Source organism: Pezoporus wallicus, unplaced genomic scaffold, assembly GCF_028554395.1.
Source record: "Pezoporus wallicus isolate ANWC-B61680 ecotype Strahan unplaced genomic scaffold, APGP_CSIRO_Pwel_v1 contig_8517, whole genome shotgun sequence".
In the NCBI taxonomy this organism is placed as follows: domain Eukaryota; kingdom Metazoa; phylum Chordata; class Aves; order Psittaciformes; family Psittacidae; genus Pezoporus; species Pezoporus wallicus.
The window spans coordinates 838,324-862,578 of record NW_026635263.1 but is presented as its reverse complement, the minus strand read 5'-3'; the positions used below and the strand labels follow the sequence as shown (position 1 = coordinate 862,578).

The 24,255-nt window shown below is 41.7% G+C and overlaps 1 protein-coding gene across 1 annotated transcript in view; it reads right to left on the bottom strand.

The window, feature by feature from the left end:
- The window catches only part of LOC130602037 (integrin alpha-E-like), a 33,288-nt gene that overhangs the window by 6,444 nt on the left and 2,589 nt on the right, over nucleotides 1-24,255 (bottom strand). Inside the window, 30 exon segments of the mRNA XM_057414552.1 lie at nucleotides 92-199; nucleotides 287-353; nucleotides 809-886; nucleotides 1,713-1,789; nucleotides 2,113-2,214; nucleotides 2,498-2,633; nucleotides 3,311-3,378; nucleotides 4,576-4,704; nucleotides 5,189-5,337; nucleotides 5,452-5,585; nucleotides 6,632-6,762; nucleotides 7,173-7,394; nucleotides 8,348-8,488; nucleotides 8,980-9,110; nucleotides 10,124-10,259; nucleotides 10,705-10,772; nucleotides 10,856-11,006; nucleotides 11,508-11,661; nucleotides 12,086-12,237; nucleotides 13,184-13,305; nucleotides 13,564-13,677; nucleotides 14,263-14,398; nucleotides 14,862-15,012; nucleotides 15,614-15,765; nucleotides 16,425-16,546; nucleotides 16,901-17,041; nucleotides 17,673-17,790; nucleotides 18,329-18,399; nucleotides 18,742-18,839; nucleotides 19,715-19,829. Coding sequence (XP_057270535.1) covers nucleotides 92-199; nucleotides 287-353; nucleotides 809-886; nucleotides 1,713-1,789; nucleotides 2,113-2,214; nucleotides 2,498-2,633; nucleotides 3,311-3,378; nucleotides 4,576-4,704; nucleotides 5,189-5,337; nucleotides 5,452-5,585; nucleotides 6,632-6,762; nucleotides 7,173-7,394; nucleotides 8,348-8,488; nucleotides 8,980-9,110; nucleotides 10,124-10,259; nucleotides 10,705-10,772; nucleotides 10,856-11,006; nucleotides 11,508-11,661; nucleotides 12,086-12,237; nucleotides 13,184-13,305; nucleotides 13,564-13,677; nucleotides 14,263-14,398; nucleotides 14,862-15,012; nucleotides 15,614-15,765; nucleotides 16,425-16,546; nucleotides 16,901-17,041; nucleotides 17,673-17,790; nucleotides 18,329-18,399; nucleotides 18,742-18,839; nucleotides 19,715-19,829 — 3,674 coding nt within the window.

The following is a 24,255-nucleotide window of genomic DNA, read 5'->3' as shown; positions in this document are numbered from 1 at the left end:
AAAAACACTCTGAAAGTATTCCCCTTCTCCCACACACACTTTAAGGACTAATGAATAGGTATTTGATTATGAAAAATATAGGAGAAGGTACCTGTGTTCCTGATGCATTTTTGACTGTCATTATGTTGTGACCTTGTATATTTATGGGAACCCAAATCTGTAACTTGATGGTAGCATTAAAGCGATTTTCTCCATTTATCTACAGAAGAAAATGCACAAAGTAGTAAGTGTTCTTCAGTCCTGACTGGAAGTGAATCAGATGACCTAAATCTGAAGCTATACTTACATTAAATCTGAATTCTTTGTTTTCAAGTAGTCCTTCACCAACGTTCACATACATTGAAGAAATGGGTCTAAAGAGGATGATAAATCAAACTGAGTGGGAAGTGAGTTAGAGTGTTAAAAAATTAGTACATCTAATGACCCATATGCACTAAGTGTAATTAAGAGCTACCATCATCAGATTTGCTGTAACTGGAATGCTGTCTATGCAGTTTGTCTGTATATATGTGTATATATGCAGTCTGTCAATCAGATGCATCTCTGAAGTCATCTTCAAGTCTACTTTTTACAAGCTAAGCAGTTGGACACCCAAGGCACCCCCGGCCTATGACAGAGCTTTATTGTTTTGTCTTCCAGGCTCTACTTTTGCTGTCTCATACCACAGAAAGCGACTTGACAATCTGCAGTGCTTGAAATTATTAAGACGGAAATTGCATTGGAAACATACCAGGCATCCTCTAAATCCTTTTGCCTTTAATTGACTAAAGGAATAAAATATAATTGAATCTTCTTAAAACTAACTTACCTGGTAAGGACTGCAGTGAATGCATATCTGACATCAAGGATGTATTCTTCAGTCAGAATGGTCCTATTTTCATTTATGCTTAAAAAAGGGAAGAAGCCACTTCATTATCTGCTTGCCTTGGTCCTTAATTTCTATGGTTTTAGAATTGTTAATATTGGCTGTACAAGAGGGATGGAAACAGTGATGACATGGTACAGGAGTGTTGGAGTAGCCCTTTATTACTGTAATTACTACAGATTTGGAAAGCTGTCATTGCCTTGAAATGTTTCCCCACAAACCAATGCTCATCTGTGCTTTTATTAAAATTTAAAGCCTCTACCCCTCACAAAACTGGACATTAAATTAATATAGAACCCTTTGGCTTCAACTGTGCTTGCAAGGAAGTACAGCTGCCAGAGATGAGTTCTCATTTCCTTTTTAAAAATTCTCCCTTTAATGGGGACCAGTCAGTCCCCATACATTTTAAAGGTAGGAAGATGACAAGAAAGGAATCTGAATGGTAACTTCCACCCATTAGATAGCCCCTAATCAAGAAAAATGCCTTAAACCTATGTTTTCATCCCCATCATTTGGAGTGAAAGCTTTTCATGGAACAGAGCTGGATTATGTATTTAATTATCTGTTCTTTCTGCTAAGGTGGGAGGATGCTAGAACACACAAGCTTTTAAATACATACTACACTTAAGGACCTTAAAGGGTGCTCCATCTTTCACTGAAATAATGAAGTATGAGCAAAGTTAAGATTTTCATAAGGGAAGGAAAAGTTTTTCACATAGATCCAAGCACCTCAGGAGGTTGAAAAGTATAGTTTTGTGACTGATAAATAGTATGGACACTGAGTAGGAATTCTGATATACCCTTTCTAGTTTGTCATGTATTGTGTGGTGAAAATAGCAATACTCACTTTGTGATATTCACAGTGATCGAAGACTTATTTTGGAATATGCTTTCCTCTAGTTGCCAAATCACTGAAAAATCTGCCTGTTTTGAGGGAAAAGAAAGACAATGAAATATCAATTACCCCGTAAATACTCTAACTCTCCAAGGTACTGTTAAAACATGAGGGCTAAGGTATTTTCTGCTCACAGTAATTTCTCCTTCTAGAGAAATTAAACATTAAATAAAGTGCAGGAATATGAAGGCTATCTCTTACCTTCAGAAAATGCATACCAGCCATAAGCTGAATTAGAAAGAATGGCAGCTCTGGTCTATTTGTAGAGATAGAGAATGCAAGAGCAGCTACTCAAAGTACCGTTTAGAGGTATGGAAAAAATGAAAATAATGAAATCATGATCTCTACTTACAGTTGTCTTCTTGAACACTGGATACCCAATTCTGCAGTTACAGGATAAGACTGCAGAAGTTAATGGTACTGGTTGGCCACAGTGAACAGCAGGAGAGGTTGGCTGCCAACAGAACAGGAATGCTCTTTAATGTTGAATAAAAACAGACTGGGAATTTCAACTCAGTCTGTGCCTGCTCCCGTAAAATGAATTAAGTACAAATAGCCCAATAAAAGCTTGGGAGTATTAAATCAGATAAATGCAATATTCAGTCCTAACAACTGAAATGCTCCTTCCCTTCCCTGTAACTCATAAAGTTTTATTTAGGTAGTAAATTAATAGTAGTCTAAGCTGGGTTTTCTTTAAGCAGTCTGCTGCTAGCTGAAGAGTTGTTCTATAATCTTACCTCAAATGTCACCTTCTTAAAATGCAAGGTTTTGGGATAATTCAAGACCATAGTTGTCATGTATGAGTTATCTCCACTGTTCATTAGTGAAACCTTCATGCTCACTTCTTTAGTGTAGCCCACCACTAATTCCTTTCTAGAAACAGACAGAAAAATGAGATCACATGTAATTTCTAAGGGTTGTTATTAATAAGAGGCCTGACTGTTCTGATAATTACTTCCTCCAGGTGCTTTCATACACAGGATAATGCAATAGTCCAATTAATTATTCTGTATTCTTCAGGGTGTGTAGGAAAATGCTTCCTTCTTAATTTCAAAGGCAGTTACTTTATGTAGCATTTTATAATATGTTTTACATCAAGATAGATTTCAAACATTGTTTTGCTTGATTGGCTTCTCAGTGAATCTCCAGGGTAAATTTTTACAATGCAGTAAAGCTACCATTTTGTCTAAGGCTGTGTGAACTGAGGAGCTATCTGTTGTAGCGCTACGCTGTGCATCTGCCTAGAACTGTCACATGTTCACAATTAAAAATCAGAATTGTGATTTTATGATGACCAGAGTTGCTTAAACCTTGGTCTTGGTCTGTCCTCTAAAATTTCCTAGAACACCCCAGCAACACCCATGGAGGCTTGACGTTACAACACTGTGTGAATGTGATGCTAGGGAAAGGATGAACTGAATGGAAAGCAATGTAAGAAGGAGGACAGCAAATCTTGCCTGAGAATTTAAAGAAAACATCTTAAGCACAAAGATGCCACTTTATATGAATGATAAATGCAAAATCTGGATAATGCAATAAGTATGACTCACTGAATCTCAGTTGTCAAAGTTAACTGAGCAGCACAGATGGTCTTGTTGCAGTCCTCCTTGTAAGGCAACTGAAAGCAAAGACAGAGCAAGTTAAACAGCCTTAATTTTTCTAAGGTAGCAGATTCAGAATATCTACATATAAACATACATCCTCTGACAATCAAAATTCCCATGACCTCCATCAAGGAGAAGCTGGAAAAAAAAGACCCTCCAGCACTAAATCATTGATGATGTTTTGTAATTCAGCTCCCAGGACAAGGTTCATTAGCAATAGCATGAAAAGTCTTCACTGGGGTCAAGGTCTTGTTAAAGAAATGCCACTTATTTACCTCTGGATTGTTACAGGGCAATAATATTTATCTATTTTCCAGAGACTATATGTTTTCCTTGAATAAATATGCTCATATGCTGTGCCATTTTACAGCCACGCTATTCTGTAGACATGAGGTTACTTTCTTTAGCAAGTTTTATTCACCAAGAAAAATCTGTCTGTGGCTGATGTTTCTGGAGAATTTCAATGAGAATTAATAATTGGATGTTGTGTGCATAAGCACTAAGCAATGCTGACTAACAGTCCAGAATCTCATGTATTATTGGGAAATTAATGTACCATCAACATCATAATCCCTAAGAGCACTGTAACTATAGTAAGTAGTGTTCATTATTGCTCAGTGCTAAATGTTTTCCTAACATTTCTGTCCTCTGCTTTATGGGCAGCTAATACAATATTGAATGATGGTAAAAGCGCTTATTACGTAGCAAAATGCTGCCTCTTTACAGAGCTTTATGCAATTTGTTCACAAGCTGTGATTTGGATTTCAGAGAAACCGTGAAAAAGCCAGATTAGCTTGTAGGAATGCAGCTACTAAAGGGCAAGAGAGGAGACAGGGTATCAAACTTAAGGTTATTAGAAGTTTGCTGCCTCCTAAATGTTGATTTGAAACAAACAACTAAAACTAAAAATTATAAATACAATTTGAATGTGTTTTAAAATTAGAAAGCTAATTTAGAATTAAGTAGAATTTAAAATTGTACATTAGGCAATTGTATAGTTGTTGCTACCAAATACACCATTCAAATAACAAGTCTTAATATAAGTTTCAACAGAAAGCTCAGTATTTGAGAAGTACTTCACAAAACGCACACACCACCTGCCTTCGCAAGTAGCATCTAATCTCATTTTATACAGAGGCACAGGAGAAAGTCAAAAGTGGTCAAAAGTAAAGCAAGACAGAAAGCTCTTTACTACTGCTTTGGTTTTTTACCTGAAAATGCATTTCTGATGGCTGGTATCTATCCAGCACAGGGACAGCAAACTCCATGGGATCATTTTTGTTCAAGATGTCGTGTTTAACTCTCAGAAACACACTGGTAAAACAGTCAGAGTCACACGGCTACAAGAAAAGAAAAACAAGAAGTTGAAGAAAATATCTGGGTATTAAACTGCAGAAGTGTTCACATGTCATCTCTGTTTCAGCTTCTGTCATATTTAGGGACCTTTTAGCTCAGACGTTTTCTTTGGGCCACTGTGTTTAGTAGGTATCAGTGGAACATTTGCCTATCAAATGTTTTCTTGCATCACTTTAGACATTTGGCTCCCATAACATCTCCTTGATAATGTGTTCAGTGATTCAGGTATGCATTGTGGAAGAGTTTCCTTATGTTTGCTTTAATTCTGCACAGCTCCATGCCTCTCCTACAATTCTACATCTCCTCTACATCTTCAGCTGTAAAACGTGCTCAGCAAGCCTAACACCAGGAAAACCTACCCCACTGCAGTATTTTTACATTTCAAGACTCATCATCATGCAGATTCTGTTATGAAATCCTACCCTCTCAACCCTTCTTTCTGTAGGAAGTCTGACCAACATCACCTACCAGTGGGTAAAGCTGCAGTTCAGAGCACATGTGCTCGCCGACCAACAGCTTCCCACTTGTTGTGGTGTTCTGATCTTCAAACTGTACTCTCCTCTTTGCCACTTTCACATCTAAGTCCACCGTGTAGAAAATGTACAACTGTGAAAACTCTGCAAGATTTTAAAAATCCTGTTAGAGGTACCAGAAATTGTCCTCGGTGCTAAGTTTCCAAGGACTGTCATAGGACCGCAGCTTTCAATCTGATCACAGCTCCCATTCATTACCTTGTTGAGACATCGGTAGAGCTGAGATTGCATTGAAACATAGTTGTGCTGTGACAAGGCTGTTATTTTGGAAAATGAGGATTCTGTCAGGGTTGAATCTCATGCTGGTGAGAAAGTGGACAACTGGTCTCGAGCTGGTCAGTGAAGAACACATAAGGAAGAGAATCAAAAAGAAGTCTCTGAACTGAAACATTACAGGAAAAATGTTTGAAGAAAGCCTGGCAGCAAGAGTAAGAACTGCTCAGTATTTCCATGGTATTTCACCTGGACCAGGCTGCTTATTTACAGAAGTTCCAGTTTCTGCTGGGAATGTTCAGAACACACAAAATCCCAAGAGTCTGAAGGAACAGACAGCCAAAATACACCAGTATGGCTAGAGTTTCAGAATTAAACATGCTGTTTATGTTTCCATTAGGTAAACACATTATCTAGGGGTTCAAATTCTGTATCTATAATTTGTTTTCAAACATAAAATGCAAGAACAAAATCAAATCTGTCTTCCATGTCTTACTCTTTGTGAACTGCACAGGTCTCTCAGTTCATAGAATCACAGAATAGTTAGGGTTGGAAAGGACCTTAAGAACATCAAGTTCCAACCCCCCTGCCCTGGGCAGGAACACCTCCCACTAAACCATGCCACCCAAGGCTTTGTCCAACCTGGCCTTGAACACTGCCAGGGATGGAGCATTCACAGCTTCCTTGGGCAACCCATTCCAGTGCCTCAGCACCCTAACAGGAAAGAATTTCCTCCTTATATCCAACCTAAACTTTCCCTGCTTAAGTTTTAACCCATTACCAGTTAAAAAATGTCTGATTGAAAATGAGGTATGTAAATGCAATGTAATGTATGTAATGTAAAGAAATGATCTTTTTTGTCAAAATGACTTACATTATCAGTACTGAACTGCAGACATCAAGGTCTCCTTAGACCTAGATCTGTGTTAATCATTTCATGTTCACTACCTCATGCTTGTTCAAAGCTTTACACATACAAAGGGAAAAGTCTTTGCAACTTGAGCTAAAGGCTTTACATTTTATATGATTTCTAGCACTGGGAAATATTTTTTATGTCCCTCTGGCACTGAATTAAAAATAGAATCATTACACTGCTTGGAACACAGATTCTAAATTTGCCTGAAGCATTTCCTCAGCACACTAAAAAATAGAACTTACTACCTACCGTAGCACAATCACGTTCGCCAGTGATCCTACTGTGATGTCTTGGAGACCATCATTAGTGAAATCAAAGCCACCATCAATGGATTGTCCAAAATACTGGAGTCCTGAAGAAATTTCTGAGGCTTTTACTCTCTAAAAGGGGGAAACATAAATGAATAAGTCATGAAGTCTCTCCTGTCCTTGGGAAAATACACGTCTTTTCAGGAGGCTGCTGTGAGGAGGGTTTTGTAACATTCTTGAGATGCAAAATACTGACTCTGAACAGCCTGTAAAGGACAGGCAGGCTTGCAAAAGGCTGTGATGTTCTATAGCCAGCACCTGAACCCAGCTCCTCTGCCTGAGCAGACAGGTGAGTAATTACAGTTAAGAAGCAGCTCTGCTGCAGAAACCTACTGAGTCACATAAACCATCTGACATCTGCAAATTTCTCACCCATAAATGCAAATGACACGTGGAAGTCCATCTTCCCAGCCTCATGCTACAGAACCACAAGCTTCTCCCTCTCAAGATGTACTGGAGCCAATTCCCAACAAGACACGTACTTGAGAAAAAGAGCTCTTGATCCTGTCTTTATCCCCATTAAAGATGTAAATGCTGCCGAAAGAGGAAGCGTATGAAAGCTGATCTTCAAGGGGGGCTCCAACTGCAATATCCTCATATCCATCCCCATTGATGTCTCCAATGCTGGCCACAGTAAACCCAAACCTTGCAAAAGGAGAGGTCACCTGCACATCTAAGTGTTCTTTCAAGGTGAATGATCCAGTCTGAAAAACACCCCAGAGGAAATCCATTTATAGCAAATGTAGCATCAGTAGCTCTTACATAAAAAAGACATAATCTTACTGCACACTAATATTTTTCTGCACATTAATAATTCTTAAAGGTGAACAATGAAGTCCTAAATAATATATTGAATTCAAGATACCAGCTAATTCTTGGGACAGAAGATTGATCCTTCTGCCTTGAGAGCATACAAATTCTCGCACAGAAGCAGTGTCTCTGGACAGCCCTACTCAAGCAGACACACTGAAGCCCTGTCTTTTCTTAAATCAGTAGCGGATTGAGTTGATCCTGGGCTTGTTTCATAACAGAAAGCATCCCATCTCCTCCACCCTGTTACAGAAATAAGCCACAAGAGGGTGCACGTTATTTGAATTCTGTCATGCCCGGGCTGTTCTTTCCTGCTTCCAACCATCCTTTATATGCCCTGAGCCGATTTTAGCAGAGCACCAAAGAGTGTTTTCTGCTGGTCTACTGCTAAAGTTCACATCTCACTCGAAATGACACAATTAACTTATATCCTATATATCATGTAACAGATCCTGCAGCAAGGCTCACAAAACATTTTGTTTTCCACAAGTCCCAGGAAGCAAAGTTTTAGCAGCTACCCATGCACATGTTTATTGCAAGCATCACAAGGAACACTGCTTGGCAGAGCAAGGTCTGCATCAACAAATTGCCTTTGTATGGGCTAAAGATACGATATCATCACACTGTGATAAGTGTATACCTTAGGCACAGACTGGTTTTATTTCTTGTTACTTCTCTTTTATATTCTAATGATTAAGACAGGCTTGCTGGCTTCAGCCTGCAGTCCTCTACCATACAGGGAGAGCACACTCAGTGAGAGCACAAAGGAGGAATGTTTTATTTGTCACTACTTAGGCATGGTTGGAAAATCCCCAACATGGAGTGTTTACGCTACCAGTGTTTTTACCTCTGTCTCCAGGCGATAGACGTAAACCCTTCCTTCTTCCCCTCGAATGTGGTAAAATGGAGCTCCAACAAGGAGAAGATCTGTCACCCCATCACGGTTCACATCAACTGGGCAGAGCTCAGATCCAAAATAAGATCCAACCTGTGCTCCAGAAAAAGACAAGCAGCTCTTTCACTGGAATTCTCTATATATAGCTTTGTAGAATTAGTGTCCTTTGCAGCAGTAAGGCAATTTTTAGAACAAAACACCACATATCTACTTATATGTGGATCATTTCCTATTATTTATTTTATTACAGCCATCCTCAGGGACAGCTCCTATAACCAGATTAGCAGTAACAAAATCATTATTCAACAATTTGACAGAGAAAAAAGGAGTACCACAGCTGATGACCTCTTTCCCCACGAACCATGAGGACAGGACATAAATATAGCACACCCCAGTTAGCTAATTTCTTTCCCAGTCTTTTTCCAAATTTCATTATTTCTTCTGCTGTTCACAAAGCACTATGAACAAAGACTCTGTAATACACATCTGGCTAAATCCAAGTGTGTCTGGAGGAGAAAATGCAGCTCTGTTTGAGCAGACAGATGTGTGCAGCCTACCTGCCCCTGGTGAGTGAAGCCCAGTACCTGTTCTCCTTGCAGTGTTTGTTTTAAGTGGCCATCCTGAAACACCAACACCTTCCCGTTCATGCTGTGCCGTGGAGCTCCAGCCACGTACAAGGGTCCATATTCTGTGTGTACCACTGCCACGCTGTACCCTGGTATATTCACAGAAGAATAAAAATAGCATACGTTATCAGTACCATACTCTATACCTGAAGGAAAAAACCCACAGAGTTTGGTCTGAGACACAGACCTATATATTCAATGAGATCCAAGAACTTACACCATAATCTAACTGTTGGAGCCCATAGTTTTGATTACACAGCATCTCATAAAAATACTGATTAGGAAATAGCAGGCAACTTTTCTGACAGCAAAGCCAGCAAAGCTGCCTTAGCAGCTCTTAGGGTAATTGAATAAATTACTGTCCTGAAAAATATGCTTGAACTCTTGATGACTTTTCTTAGCATTTGTCAGAGTTCCTGCATGATTATCCATCATCCACACTTTTTTGGTTTCAATTATTATGCCTGCAAGCTGTAAGGTTTATCATCCTCCACAGAAGTGAAGAATATGCTATACTCTGTCTAGAAAGCAAAACAAGAACTTTATGGGGCTTCTGTAGCACAGAGGTAATGGGAGAGGGATTATCCCAACACAAACAAGTCCACAGCACCTCATATTACTTGGTAAGACTTTATGGCCAAGGCTACAGTCAGGAGATACAGGGATCATTAGGCTACAAAGCACTGGGGTGAACAAGCAAGGCTTTACTTGTTACCAAGACGTGAACAGTATGGATTCACAAGCTGTCTTCTCCATGCACTCGCATTAAGTGAAATATTTATTAACTCTAAAAATGCCCCTCATTGCAAGTATTCTTGCACAGTGAAAACAAATGGCATGTGTTAACAGAGCAGTACCACAAGGCATCATAACTCATAGGAGAAAACAAGTTGTATCTTCCCAAAACAAGGAGGCAGAGAGTGTTTTCATCAGAATCGATCTCCCTGCTAGAGAAAACACTGGAAATCCAGTATGATGCAGCAGGAGGTGGCCTTCATCAGGTACATATTGTCATTATTGCCACACTGCACTAAATGCCAATAAACTAAGCAAAACCGCAGTTAGGTTGTCACTTGATCTCAGAGAGTAGTAAACCTGTTACCTAGGTAACCGTATTTTGCTTGTTGGGCTGCTTCTTTAGATTCATTCAGGAAAACAGCAGTCTTGGTTGCCAGATCATACAGCAGAATTCCACCAGACCAGTCAAAGGCCCCCACTGCACCAAAGATTAAGACTTGCTGCAGAAGCAACATTAGCAAATTAGAAGAGATGAACACAGAGCAATTGCCTCTAGCACTCGCAAAGCAATTTAGTATGGAGCAATGTTTTCTGGCTCCTAAACTCCCTGACTTGCGCATTGGAGATTCAGTTAGTGGCTTTGATTTCTCCTAGCAAAATCAAAGCTATCAACTGGAGATAGCTCTTTTGCCCAGTGGAATAAAAAGGATGCAGTAGTTAGAACAGGAATCACAAGATAAATCCCATCCCTACTCACAGACTATATAAAAGTGATATTTTTGCTTATCTGACACATTCAAAGCAAGCAGTGGCTTGCTAAAAAGATTTGACTATATGGGTCTCACACTTTTGTATCACCACAATTTACTGTGGGAGACCTCCTGAAACCTTATCACAGCAGCACAGCATACAACCATTTAGCAGGGTTAAATGCAGAACACTTACCTTATCCAAGATCTGCACATTGAAACCAGCTTGTGCAAGTTCATATTCCAGAGCATCACCCTGTGTACCTGAGGATGCAGCAGAAATGGGGTAAGCTACTTTCTCCTTATTTCTCAAAAGGTACTAGTGAAATAGAAAGGTTGCTACTTACCTTCTATACCAATAATACTCTGCTGCAGGGTTGAAATCAGCCCATCTAATGCTGAATAATTGGTCACCTGAAATACATTAGTGTCATCTGAACCAGAGGCAATCAGCCGCAATTCGTTTAGGGCCTTTGGTTTTTTGAAGGCGTCTCCCACCTGCAGAAGAGATGCAAATCAAACAAAAGAAGCAGCCTTTAGAGGCTTCTTACCCCGACCTAATTCCTTCAACAGTCTGTGGAAAAACCTCAGCTCCAGCCAGTATGTGTAAACCCAGGAATAGCAATTGCTTTAGAAACCAATGAACTGGACAGCCGCAGTGTCTCCTGGAGCCAAACCATTACAAGCATCTTCATATAACTGGCTGGTGCTATATTCAGTTATACACTTTTGCTGTATCTAACAATTGATTTTGGAAATCAACTGATTACAAGACATCACAAAATTGAACATTTTCTTGTCCTGAAAGAATGATAAGAGATAGCAGGAATATTATTTGAGGAGACATAGAGCAGGTCTGAAACTAAACTTCAGACTTCAGGACAAAGCCTTGTTGACAAACAAACACGCAGGTTAATTTGCTGGTTTCTCCTTTTCTCTGCCCCCTGGTGCTACCAAGAAATAGAAGGCAAATATTCTCCAAGTACATTCCCAGCTTACTCCAATAGCATAACGCTTGATTCCTGCCATTTTGGGTGAATTTATAACAGTTGTCAAGTTCATTTCATCCAGGAGTATTTCCCCATCTGTAAGCACAATCATGACCTTGGCTGCATCCTTGTGGGACCCATGACTTTCAGTGAAGATATAATCCCTGGAAAACATCAAAACAAGGAACTTGGGATGAAAGTTAAAGCTTCCCTCCTTGAGACAGAAGGAAGAGTCCTGTTGAATTATGCACTTGCAACTAACAGTCACAGGAAGGAGGCAAGAGGATTCACATCTTCACACATCTTCATACTCACACGTCTTAAAACTGCTAGGGGTTGTCTCCCTTTCTATTGCTTCCTGAGTGCCCCCACACCAAGAATTAGGCACCAACAGCTGGTTTTTATAACCCTCTAAAACATGGCATAGGAACCACTGCCTGCCATTCAACCACTGCCAGATGGACCTGAATGCTTCCAGGATGGACCACTGCTTTCAGGACCTGGATGTTCATAGATGTCCCTCTCCCTTACTCATGAAATGCCCCAGAAATTCATCCCCTTAATTTCTTGTGCTCTTTTGTTACTTACAGGACATACTGCATGGCAGATGCTGTTTTTGTCACATTGCACACCTGCACAATATCAAGTACTTTCTGGAGGGTGGCATGAGGATTCCAGTTTTCTCGCAGGTCGAACTCCGTTCTGATTTCAAACCCATACTGCACCACTGCAAAATTGCACTGGAAGGAAGCAGCAGATAAGCACATGCTTGTGACTACTGTTGATTCATCTCTGCAATAACTAGCCCAGAAATCCCAACAGAAATATTAGCCAGACTATGCAGAAAGGAAGATTTTTTTTTCAGGAGAACATGGCTTTTAAGTATGTCTAGTGCAGACACAGTGATTGTTGTAAGTATGTTATAGCTCAGGAAAACCAAGGCACTACCAGTTCAGAGAGAAAAATTGTTTTGGGAAACACTGATTGAAGTCCTTGCATTTTCCTGCTCTGTTTGGCCCACGTGCAGGCTGCAGAGGAGATTATATGTGATACTACTGAATTGTTCCTTCATTGCTTCCTGCTGCACATTGCCTTTCCTTGGAGTACTCCTATGCCATGACAGTCTGATTAACAAAGACAGTCTGGAGAATGGGACCATTTCTTCATTTTGTATCTGCACCCTAGAATATGCTGTCATTTGAACCATTTGAGAGATAGAGGCTTTCCTAAAGTTGTTGTGTGGATGACACTTCTTAGCCTCACAAGAGGAAGCAGCAGAGTACCTTCTCGCAGAATATGTAACCGGAGTTAAACAAGACTGGTAAGGTACCTGGCTGAAGAAGCAGTCTTAACTGGTGCTTCTGTGATTGCAGAATAGGAATAGAGACAGGAAACCAGAGGAGAGTCATGACTGTCACCTTACAAGAAAGCAGAGATGGGCAGCGTAGCAGACCTAGGGATTTCTGAGCATAGAAATAAGACTTTCTATACCAACAATGTTACTGGGATCAAGACTGGGAAGGTACTGCTGAGATGTAAGCAAAATTATATTGAGAATACCTGCCAGTCACGGAAGTGCTTTTCCATCCTAATAGAAACAAACCTGTGCAGTTTCAAGTTCTGGTGAAGAGCAGCTTAAAGCACAGCACATTCTCTAGCCTGCTAAAGAAAGAGAGTGGAGAGTACCTGAAAGCACTTCTCATACAGCATTTTCATCATCTTATGGATGAATCCTTTTGCTCTTTCAAAATCCTCGGGCTCAATGCTCCCTGATCCATCCAGGACAAAAGCAATCTCAGTTCCAGAAGCTGCCCAGGAAAGTAAAGGAATGAGAAGGTGGCAATCAGCAGTCTTGGTCAGAGCCAGGTTCCTTATGCAGTGTTATTGATCAACACACAAGTCATCTCACTCAAACAAGCAACTGAACTGCACCAAGACTGCTCAGCTGTCATTCCAGCATGACCTACATCTCAGGTCTGGCAGCTCATGGTACAGCAACCCCCCATACTTTGTCAGCCCATGGCAGTCCCTGGCACGATTCTGCTAGAAAATACTTCACCACGTACACAAGCCATCTTCCTCCTCCTCCTCTTCGTCCTCCTCCATCCAAGACGGGAGCCTGCTGTCCCCACTGTTATTAGGTTTTCTGTGCCCTGGTGCTTCAGCTGGAGTATTTTCAGCTGAATTAGGAAACGAGTTTGAACAAAGATGACAGGGTGGGAGAGAAAGCAAAAGGTGAAGTAAACCCTTGCATTATTGCCTATGCGGTGTTCCTGCTCCTTGCTGCTTGCCAGCTGAACTCTTCCTCATCCCTGCAGTCAATATTGTGTTCAGGTGCAAGACTACAGGTACTGTGGAAATACTGGGAGTTTCGAAGACTGTGGGGACCAGGACTGCATCTTAAAGCTGCAGCTACAATTCAACAGAAATAAACTGCTCTGAGCACACCCAGAAGGCCAGTAATTTAACAGAAACACTGAGCCTGCAGTGAATGTATGGTAAAGCACCTCTCTCTGTACTGATGTTATGGCTGCAGGTCACAGATGCCAAATATGATCCTCTTGTCCTGTCTGTCTGAAGAGGACTGTTAGTAGTGTAATAGAAATCACATGCTGCAACTTGCTGTTGCTGGGCAAATGATTACCAGAACAGGTAAGATCTGTATATGAATTTACATTCCTTGAGTAATGAAACTACCCCCCATTACATAGCCACTCTGTAAGTTACAGAGAACATAGATGTGTCAGGAGTGGGATTTCTTCTACCTGAATCTCTCAGAGTCTCTCTCTCCAGCTCTGAAAGGAAACTGTCAAAATCTTCATGTGTGGACAGAATGAACCTGTCGCCTCTAACTTTCTGCAGCTCTTCTGGGACCCACTGGTTGCTTGTGAACTCTCCAATCTAGGGAGAAGACAGGGAGATTGAACACATTTCATACACAGACCAAAAAACCAGCAAATTCCCAAATTGCCATTAAAAACTTGAAAGCTCTTAACAGGAGGGAATTTTCTGAAAGCTTGGTAAAGCAACCCTGATCCTAGATTCCATAGAAAGCCCTTATTTGCAAAGAAAAAAACAATAATAAAAGCTCTAGAGCCACAAGATATACACAACTGAAGCACTTCTGTTTCTAGGATATATTCCTTAACTCCTTCAAAATAAGCTCTCTGACATCAAGAAGATGGAGGCCTGAGTGAAACGGAGGAGCCAGATTAGACATCCTACAAGTCTAATGCATGGCTACTTTTTCTTTCACCCACTGCTAAACCATAAAAGCAGACACATGGGATGGATGGAAACATCACTCCCTTATATATTGCTTTGATGCAAAAGAAGTATGACTTTGATGGTGCTTCCCACTCACCCCAGGAGCATAGAGTTTGACCCTAGCCATGTCCAAGGAGTTCATGACATTTCCCAACCTATGGTTTTCCAGAAGCACTTGCCCAGATGCCATGACAATGATTATCTTGTTAACAGTCTGGCTGAAGTCATGGCTTTCAAAGACTTTATTCCTGTGGAAAAAGAAGCCAAGAGGTATTTCATGGGACAAGTCATCTCTGCAGAGCTAGAAATGTTGATAGCAGGGTGCTGATGTTCACTGAGCTCTCAGCCCACAAGAGCAGAGATGCACAAGGCAAACATGCACCAGGATTTATGCTTTCCGGGGACATTGGCTGCCCACAACAGGTAGCTCTGACTTCACGAGCACTTTCACAAATAGCATATGGGGCATTTTTACAGTGTGGGTCAGTATTGTTACAGTCATGCCACTGAGAGGAAAATGGAGTCAAGAGGGAAAGCATGACTCCCAGAGATGCAGCAGAGCAGTGCAGATGGGAAAGCACCTGCTTAAAGCAAGACCCAAGTGATTAAATTTTCATTCTGAAGCCCCTGTGTCAGCCAGAAAGGATTTTACACCTTGCCTCTTGGCAATTACTCATTTACAGGCCTCAGCTGGCAGAGCCTGTCACTAAGAGAAGCATTGAAAAAGCGAAGGTTTTGAGAGTGTGAGATAAAGAAGGGTAGAGAGGAGATGTGGAAGGCTGCACTGATGCACATGAAACAAGGAATCACTTGAGTGTTCCTGGAGTTTCCTGAGACACGTGAACTCACAACACATGCTGCAGTGTGGCTGCGATGTCAGTCTGTGAGCTCTGCTGCTTGATGTTCCTGACTTTGAAGAAAGCAGTTAGCCTGTTGCAGCTCTCTTGCAGGCTCAGTTCAGTTTGGATCTGTGCTCCACCCTGCACCACAGCAAACCTGATCTGGATAAAGCAGATGGCAGTGCCAGAGCTGGTTAGACAAGACCTAAGACAGGACCCCTAAGACCCTCAAAATGCCAAATTTAGTCTCAAACTCTACTGCACAAACACAAAAAAAAAGCATATATTGCAAGTAATAGGTATATTGTCTTTACCCCTCTGTCTCCATCACACATTTGTATTCTGGTGATCCCTTTTGGATCAGCTCCAGGAACTGACTTTATTTCCTTTGGCTCAACACAGTGATTTCTGTCTGAAGTTCCTGTATTTATCTGTCTGGCTAGACCTTTTGTGAGCATATGGCTCAGCCTCACTTTGTCCCCAGATTCATTTAAATGATTTAAAGTAATAGCTTATACACCATACTCCTTATTTTTGCATGTCGTGGTTCAAGGTGCCCTGAGAGATTTGCCTGGTAAAATATCTAAGCATGCTTCTGGCATGAAAATCCACTCCTAGCTCTTCCACTTTCCTCTTTAGCTACACTTCCTCCTTGGCTCACTAACATTTAACTCTTGCATTAGAATATGTAGAATTATTACCAGCATCAGTGTGAAGTTTAAAAAGCAATAATTATATGATCTAGGAGACTTTCCATTCTTCACTAGAGCTCTGATGCATCCTGTCTACCAGATTATGAAACCCTGAGGAGGTTCACGCACCTTTGAGCATTTCTGCCACAATGACTTCATCAGATTGAGGACAGAGGTCTTGGCATTTTGGAAATCGTCTGGCTTAGTGTTCTCTGATCCAGCCAGAATGACAGCAATCTCTGTTCCCACTTCTGTCAATGCAGTTAAATATAAAAGGACATTTGAAGGGGTATGTGAACAGCCCAACATTTAACAAGGGTTCAAGAACATTTACATAGTGTTAAATAACCAAAAATTTGACTACTACACCATCCAGCCATTTTAAAAGCAGGTCAAGCTGATATGGTCTACACTGTAGTGACAGGTTTTATTTTTCAGAATCTCAGTTAATGATGATTGTAACAATGATTGACATTTACCATTACAGATGAACTTCAAAACCTCAATCTTTTCCCTCCCCAGCTCTCTCCCACCAGATGCATGCAAGCTGCTTCAAACTCAGCTAATACAGAAGGAAGTAATATTTGTACCTGTCCAGTACTTACCTTTGCACATAGAGCTGTTTTGTGTGCTACCAAAGAGCTCACCACAAGCACTGCTGGTGGTGTCTGTGCTGACAGAGCTGCTCCCTTCAGCAATCTTCTTGTTGCTGGTTCTACTTTGAATGCCTTTTAATTTGGTCTCAACTAAAGAGTTTAAAAAGCAAGAAAAAAAACACACTCTAGCTTTTGAAAATTATCTTCTAATAAACACATCTTCTAATAAACACATCTTAAACTCAAGAGCTATTTCCACCAGGGTCCCAGACTCACAAAAGACCTGGGGGTCAGACTGTTAACAGCAGTTATATGGAATGACACCATCTAGGTGTCTAATTGAAACTTCTCAGCTTCTTTGCAGTGACAGCAAGAAGCAGAGCAAGGCTGGACAATCAGACCAGCTCTCTGCTTCCTTGATTAAATGTCCAGTTCAGTTGGAATGAACCATCTTTAATGCTCAGGCACTTTTTAAATTCCCAGTGGATGTCTGTCATATCCATCCACTGAGAATGTCAATGCTTTTCTAAATTCTGGTTTAAGAGCTGGATCTTTTAGATGCATGGACACCACAACAGGAGCTCCCTGCTGCTGTGTGCTGATCTGCAATGCTGAACGTTGTAACCCTGTTGAAGTCACTACAATACATGTTAAAATCCAGCACTAGGTCTCTCCCAGTGGACAGTACATTAGGAACTCAGAAGGCCCCTGCTGTTAGAACAGAGCCTCAGGCTGTTATTTCTCCCCCTGCAAAGGCACAGCACTGGCTTTGCTCCTATACCCATCTTGGTGAGGTTGAGGAAGGCTGTGCTGTGCAGGTTGGTGGTGAGCAGAGTACAGACTCCATTCATGTCCTCGGTGGTAGTGAAGGGTCGGTGGTGCTTCTTCTGCAGGCAAGCCTGTGGAGCAACAGGACAAGCTAATGAATGAGGAGCAAAGGTGTAGACAGAGGATGACTGAAGATGCCATATGACAAATATTCAGCATCCCCTGCACAGCATTGAAAGCCTAGTGGGAGTTAAAAAGCACCTTCCCTGAAGTGCCCCCTGCCACATGAGGTTACCCAGGGCTCCAGCCCTGAGCTGAGGCAAAGATCAGGGCTCAGGGCTAATCAGGCTGAGGCGTTAGCCTCCAAACTGGTGTCTCTCCTAAGCCTCCTCTACCAATCCTCCCTTTTCCTATGAGTGGGGGTGGCTGCAGTTAAGTATAAGGTCCTTTGCAGTCCTCAGCTAATGAGAAGGGCCCTTCTCAGTTTTCCATCCTGGCTGGCAATGCACCATCTGGTTTTCTAACCAGCCAGCATCCAACCAAGAGCTTTTAGCCTTTGTCCTTATGTTAATGTCTGCTCATTTTGTTCATTTGCATTTCCCAGCAAAAATACACAGCATTTTGGAAAAATACAGCTGTTCTCAGCCAAAGATATTTTCATTCCCTTACCAGGATCCAATCTGAATTCCTGTCAATAGCTATGCCGCCATCCTGGACGTTTTTGGAGCCTTTAATATTTCCTGAAATTGAATGAATGATTGAATGAATAAAGAACAGAATTGAAATGGATACAGTACTTGCCAGCCTTGGACAAATAGAATAAACACAGAGAAAGGCTACAACTACTGAGGTCAGCTGTATCTGCTGTCCTAGAAGGACTCAGGGTTAATGTTTTCAGCAACTGTGACAGTAATGTATGTCCTGGAAACAAGAAATGTTGCCTTGTATTTCAACAGAATTTAGGTGAGGATTTAAGCTGTGGCCTACATTACTTAGCAGTGTGCCCAGTTCTCTCTGGAGCACCCAGCCTGTGCACCTCCCTATGGCAAAGCAAGTATTGGGAAGGGGAAGCAGGACTGTACCTCGCAGAGGTATCTCCTGGCACTGGATCTCCTCCTGCAAAATGGTGCACTTCCTCAGCCTGCCCAGCCCCTTGTCTACTGAGGAAGTAGCCAAAATCCTGTGAATGCGAATAAAAAGTGGAAAAGAGGGAAGGCAGCAGATTTGAGCTGAATCAGGCATTAACATGAAAACACTTATTTTCTCCTACAAATCATCATCCTTCCCATTATCTGAACATTATCTGAATTCAGGAGAGCTATCCCAGATCAAGGAAGAGGTCTGGAAGGGACTTGCCCGTAGAATACTGGAGATAAATGGAGGCCAGAAGTGCAGCAAGAAAGTCCACCCACCATGTAGGAAATGGCAGCACTGCTGTATGAAATGGGGACTGCTCTTTAAGTCAGCCAATTTCTGCTCAGGGGCTAGACAAGTTTATTTGCTCTGAAATTTAAAATACGCTGCCTGCTACACAGCCTGAGCAATCTGCTCAGCATAATATAGGTTATCTCTACAGGAACCACTTGTGGTTGGCTTCTGCTCACTGACCTAGTCATGCATTTCGCTTCCTCTACAGACCAAATAGTTTAAAATACAGCAGTTTCCAAGGCTTTATGGCCTTCCGACCAATCTCACAACATAACTCTTGATTGCTGGTGGGTGCTCTGGTTGCTGCAGTCCCAGCAACGACGCAACATGCCAGGAAGTCTTGCAAAAACCCAGCTGCATGTTTCTGCCACTTGGTTAAATAAACAGACATCCTTTCTGAACAGAGCCACAACTTAGGTGTGGGTGAGGGGATAAGTGTACACTTCACACCAGTGAAGCTCTTAACACCACTCATCAGCCCCTGAGAACTAAGAAACAATTCTGGGTCCCAGGCAGAGCAACCTGTGCTAACAGCTGTAGAAAGTGAGAAGCTACGTGACCTGAGGCCACACTCATTCATAAAGACATGGGAAATGTGGGTGTGTTTTTCTTTATTCTGTTCCTTACATGGCCGTGTTTCCATCCCAGTGCTGAAGAACAGAGGGCCACAACAAAGAGGCTGTGTGTGGTGTGATCCATGTCTTGCCAGTGTCAACATTAAAGCTCCTCAAGGACTTGACCACTGAAAACAAAGAAATGAATGAGCGCATACTGTGATCTGCAGAGACACAATTAACAGGCTCCTGAGCCTGCTCTCCCTGAACCCTGCCCACCAGGGCAGCAGAGGCAGTTGGCAGAGGGAGATGCCAAGCTATGGAAATCTCATTGATTTAGATTAACGAAGCATTTTCTGTCCCAGCCTACTGAAAAATAAGATAATGCCAGTCCTGTTGTTCTGTGATGGAAGTCCATCTTGGACATCACAGAACATTCGGACTAGCTGAAGCTCACAAACCTGGGGTTTCCTCCTGCAAGGAAACAAAACCCCAGGGCTTGTGCAGTTGTTCACTGCTGCTCACACCTCTGCCCTTGATTTCTCTAAGTGTGTCAACACCAGTAAACGCACAGGCTGGGGAGAGAAATATACCTGAATCTGGGTGACAGACTGAAAATGTCACACAATAGGATGCAGGGAAAGCAAGCTACTATGGTGAGTTCTGTAAATTCAAGCACTGATCCATGCTGTATCACCAAACCTCTTGTCAATCACATGACAACTTTGAGAACTTCACATTAATCTCAGGAACAAGCCCAAGCGACTCCAATCATGCTCTGTTCCTGTTTGAAGCCAGAACTAAAGTACACAGCCTGAATTTTACAGATGACTGCAACCTAAAATCCTTGCTCTGGATGCCCGGACTCTGACTGCAGAAGCTGCAGGTTGAGCCTGCATTTAAACATGCAGTACCGCATTCTGAGTTTAATCCCTGATGTACTAACAAGAGGTCAAATTCTGTCCTTGTGTCCATCTAGAGTCTTTCCTGATTCTAATTTCACTCAGAATCAACTCCATGTCATTTCCCAGCCTGGCTCTGAAAGCACAGGTGAAAGAAGAAGTACCACAATTGGAGCAATGACATTAAACATGCAAATACTCTGAACTGATAGTCTTTGCTTCTGCTTCCTGACATGTCCTATACTTCAGGCACCCCTTTCAGAGCACAGACAGACCATCCTGGACTCCCACCTTGTTTTGCAAATCCCACTTCACCAGTCAGAAAGCTTAAATTAACCCAGAGATTCTCCAGCGTGTGTTTCCACTGGAAGAGAATCATCCCAACAATACCACACATTTACACAGGCTTCCAGCAAACCTCCTTTAAAACAAAACCAGAATTCTGGATACAACTAACAAGCAACCTGAAAGGTTCAACTGTCTTTGATATAAGGGGCAATTCTCAAGCAGGCAACAAAAAGAACCGATGGCCAGGGAGCTGACCTTACTGTTGGGAATATCCCTGTATTGCAATTGTGTGGTGTTTGGCCTGGAAACCAGAGGCTGCTCAACTCTGCATCAGCTCTGCTGCTGCCATCCTGCGAAGCTGAGTTACCTGAGCTTTTCACTCCAACTCCCTGCTCACTGGGGTTTCCAACACAGATGACCAAGAGGGTTTTAGCACTTTACTCATTGAAATTAAGTGCACTGGACTTAAGCTAAGAAAAAAAAAGAAAGGCATGCTGCCAATTAGCCAGCTATACAGACAAATTATCTATGGAGTTTAGATGCTCAGCACAGGTCTACTAGAGTCATTCTGAGAACATAACCGAGACCCACCAACTACCTCTTTCTGCTCTGCTGTTTTCATTGGTAAAACCCACAAATGCAAAAAAAACCCAAAACAAACTAGGTTGCTAGAGAAGAGCAATATTAAAGATCTGCAGAAGCTCACACGGACAAAAACCTCCAGCAATGATCCCAACTTAATTTTGCAAAAACCAAATGAAGAAACATCCAGATTTGAAAAAGCACCAGTAACTTCTGCAGGTATATCCATTAAAGATTCATGTATTTACAAAGCTAGGAGTTACTTCCCCTAATAACAAACAGGAGAACAAGGACATTAGCAGAAATAATACATCATCATACAACATGGAGAAGACAAGCCCAAATAATGAAAACAGTAGAGCATAAATCTTGATGTTAAGTCTAAAATCACAGCAAAGCAAGCTACAGAGAACTGTGATGGGCATCTCATTAAAAGAATAAAATTAATAACAATTTTTTCCCCAAACTAGAAGACTCAAGCTTGTCATGAAGTCTGTGAGGCGGTCAGGGCACAGAATTAATATTTAAAGGATAATATTCTTTCCATACAGGTGGAGTAGGTATAGAGTAGGTATTGAGTCTTTTGAAAAGGGCAACAGGCAAACAGAAACTTTATCATAGAATCAAACCAGTATTTCTTTGTGGAGCAGCTGGAAGAGTGGCCAGCAGCATCCCCAGTGCAGTTGTCCATTGCTTGAGGTAATGGAGTAGCGGTGTAAGGGTGTTGGCCTTTCTGGGGTAAGTAACTAAAGACTAATCCACAGCAGAAGGGTCCCCACAAGGCTATGGGACACAGTGATGTGGATACAGGCTCTGACTCAGGAAATGTTCCCTCTAATTCATACCTATGCTTTACTTTACATAAACTTATTCCCAAGCAAAAGTCTCTACATTTTCTTTCAGAAAACCCTACATGTTCTAGAGATCTTGTTAAGGAGATCAACAACCCAAAACCTGCTTAATCCAGGATGTATCTAAAATTATAATAGAAAGGAAAGAATATTAAGAAATGTCACCTACCTCCTATTCTAACCTACCAGCCACTTTTCTCCCACTAAAGATGACACATAAAACCCTCTCCACTCAAAAGTATGAATTGTAGAAAACCACATTGCAAACTAAGGACCTTCCACACAAGTTCAAACATCCTGAACTTTCTACATAAGAATAATTTCATTGGCTCACTTTAAGGGACCAATCTGAGTCTCCAGAAATTATTTCCAGACTAAGACTTTCATTTCCTAATATATAAAATAAATACAGAGATAAAACTCACTCATTAGGAAGAGTAGATATAGGAGCAACCTCATCGTTCCCAGCTTTAAGGTGAAGGAAGGAGTGGAGATACCAGGCAAAGGCTGCTCTCTTCCTCTGATGCTTCTCCAGATCTGCATGTCTCGCTGAGAAAAAGTGACTCTATTGTGGATTTCCTAACTGAGGTTTCAAGGCGTACACCAGTGACACTGTAATAAAACTTTAGATGCAAAGACCTGCTGAAAGGTAAACTTATGTTCCTGAAAGGCCATTTTTAGCAGTGGCTCCATTTCTGTCCAGCAATACTTCTAGAATACATAGCATCTGCCAGGAAAGGCTGTGAGGGTCTATGTTTGTACTGGCCACCTTGTCCTTTGGTGCCTGCTACACAGATGTGCTGCATCACACCGCAATGTGCAAATTGTCTCACGTGAACTCACAGCAGGGATTTAAGAGAGATGTCAGCTCTCAAATGCCCTTCATAGAAATTTTTTAATGCAAGAGATCCCCCCATGCACACACACACGCAGAGCACTTGGTGTTTCCCTTTTATTTTGTACATTGTTGGTGTCATTTTATGGCTTTGACATTTTATGGCAGGATGCCCAGGGTACTTCAAGGGATTCTGCACGTCTCTTCTCCCCTCTACCAACAACTCTTTGTTTTCTGCTGAGCCCTTGGTTCTCTGTACTGCTCACCCTCGGCTCGACCAGACTCACACAGAATTACTCCCACATAGTTTCTACTATCAGAGCTCTGTGTATTACTCAGATGCAGTGTGTTGTTATTACACGTGCTAAACGAGCTGAAGTAGCAAATGCTGAGGAATCAGAAGAATCAACTAACTGCATGGCAAATCCTTTAGGGGCGGGGAAGGAGAAAGCCATTTCAGAGACAGATCTCTTTGCCCAGAAACTGTAAATTTCCCAAACATTCTCAGAAAAGAGTGCAACAAATCATACAGACACTTTCTAGCTACCTCCATCTCTCTTCCTCCAAGGACTCCCTGTGTTTAACATTTGACCACCACTCTCACAGTCCATAAATGCTGTAGCACTCCACATCTCATGGATCTGAACTGAAAGCAAGTGCTCTTTGCACTCAGATTTTGGTAACAGTTAGGTGCCAGCTGTGAAGCACGTGCACTTGCTTTCCTGAAGCTTTACCAAGTCCTGTCTGGCCCCACTTTTATTCACGCTGCTGAAGCAGATGTGAGGTTGTGAAGTGGAACAGTTTTCTTTTGAAATGCCTTTTTTTTTCTTTTTTCCCCCATTTTATTTTCTTTTTAGTCATTTAACAAATTAAAGTTCTTAAACAGAGCAAAGAAGAAAAAAGCTGATAGCTAGCCACAGGAACACTCCAGCTGAGAAATGTGCCAGCTGCATCGCTTCAGAAATAGCTCTTTGCAGCTTATGCAGACTTACATAAAGCATCTGCTCTTTGTCTGAGCCTTTTCGCTTGTCACATTTCAAAGACTTCTTTTGCTAGCTACAGAGGCAACGGAAAGTATGCTCATTTGCAAGTGGGGTCATGAAGAGATGAAAAGACAGGATTCAACTGAGGCACAGATATAGCTCCCCATACTGGC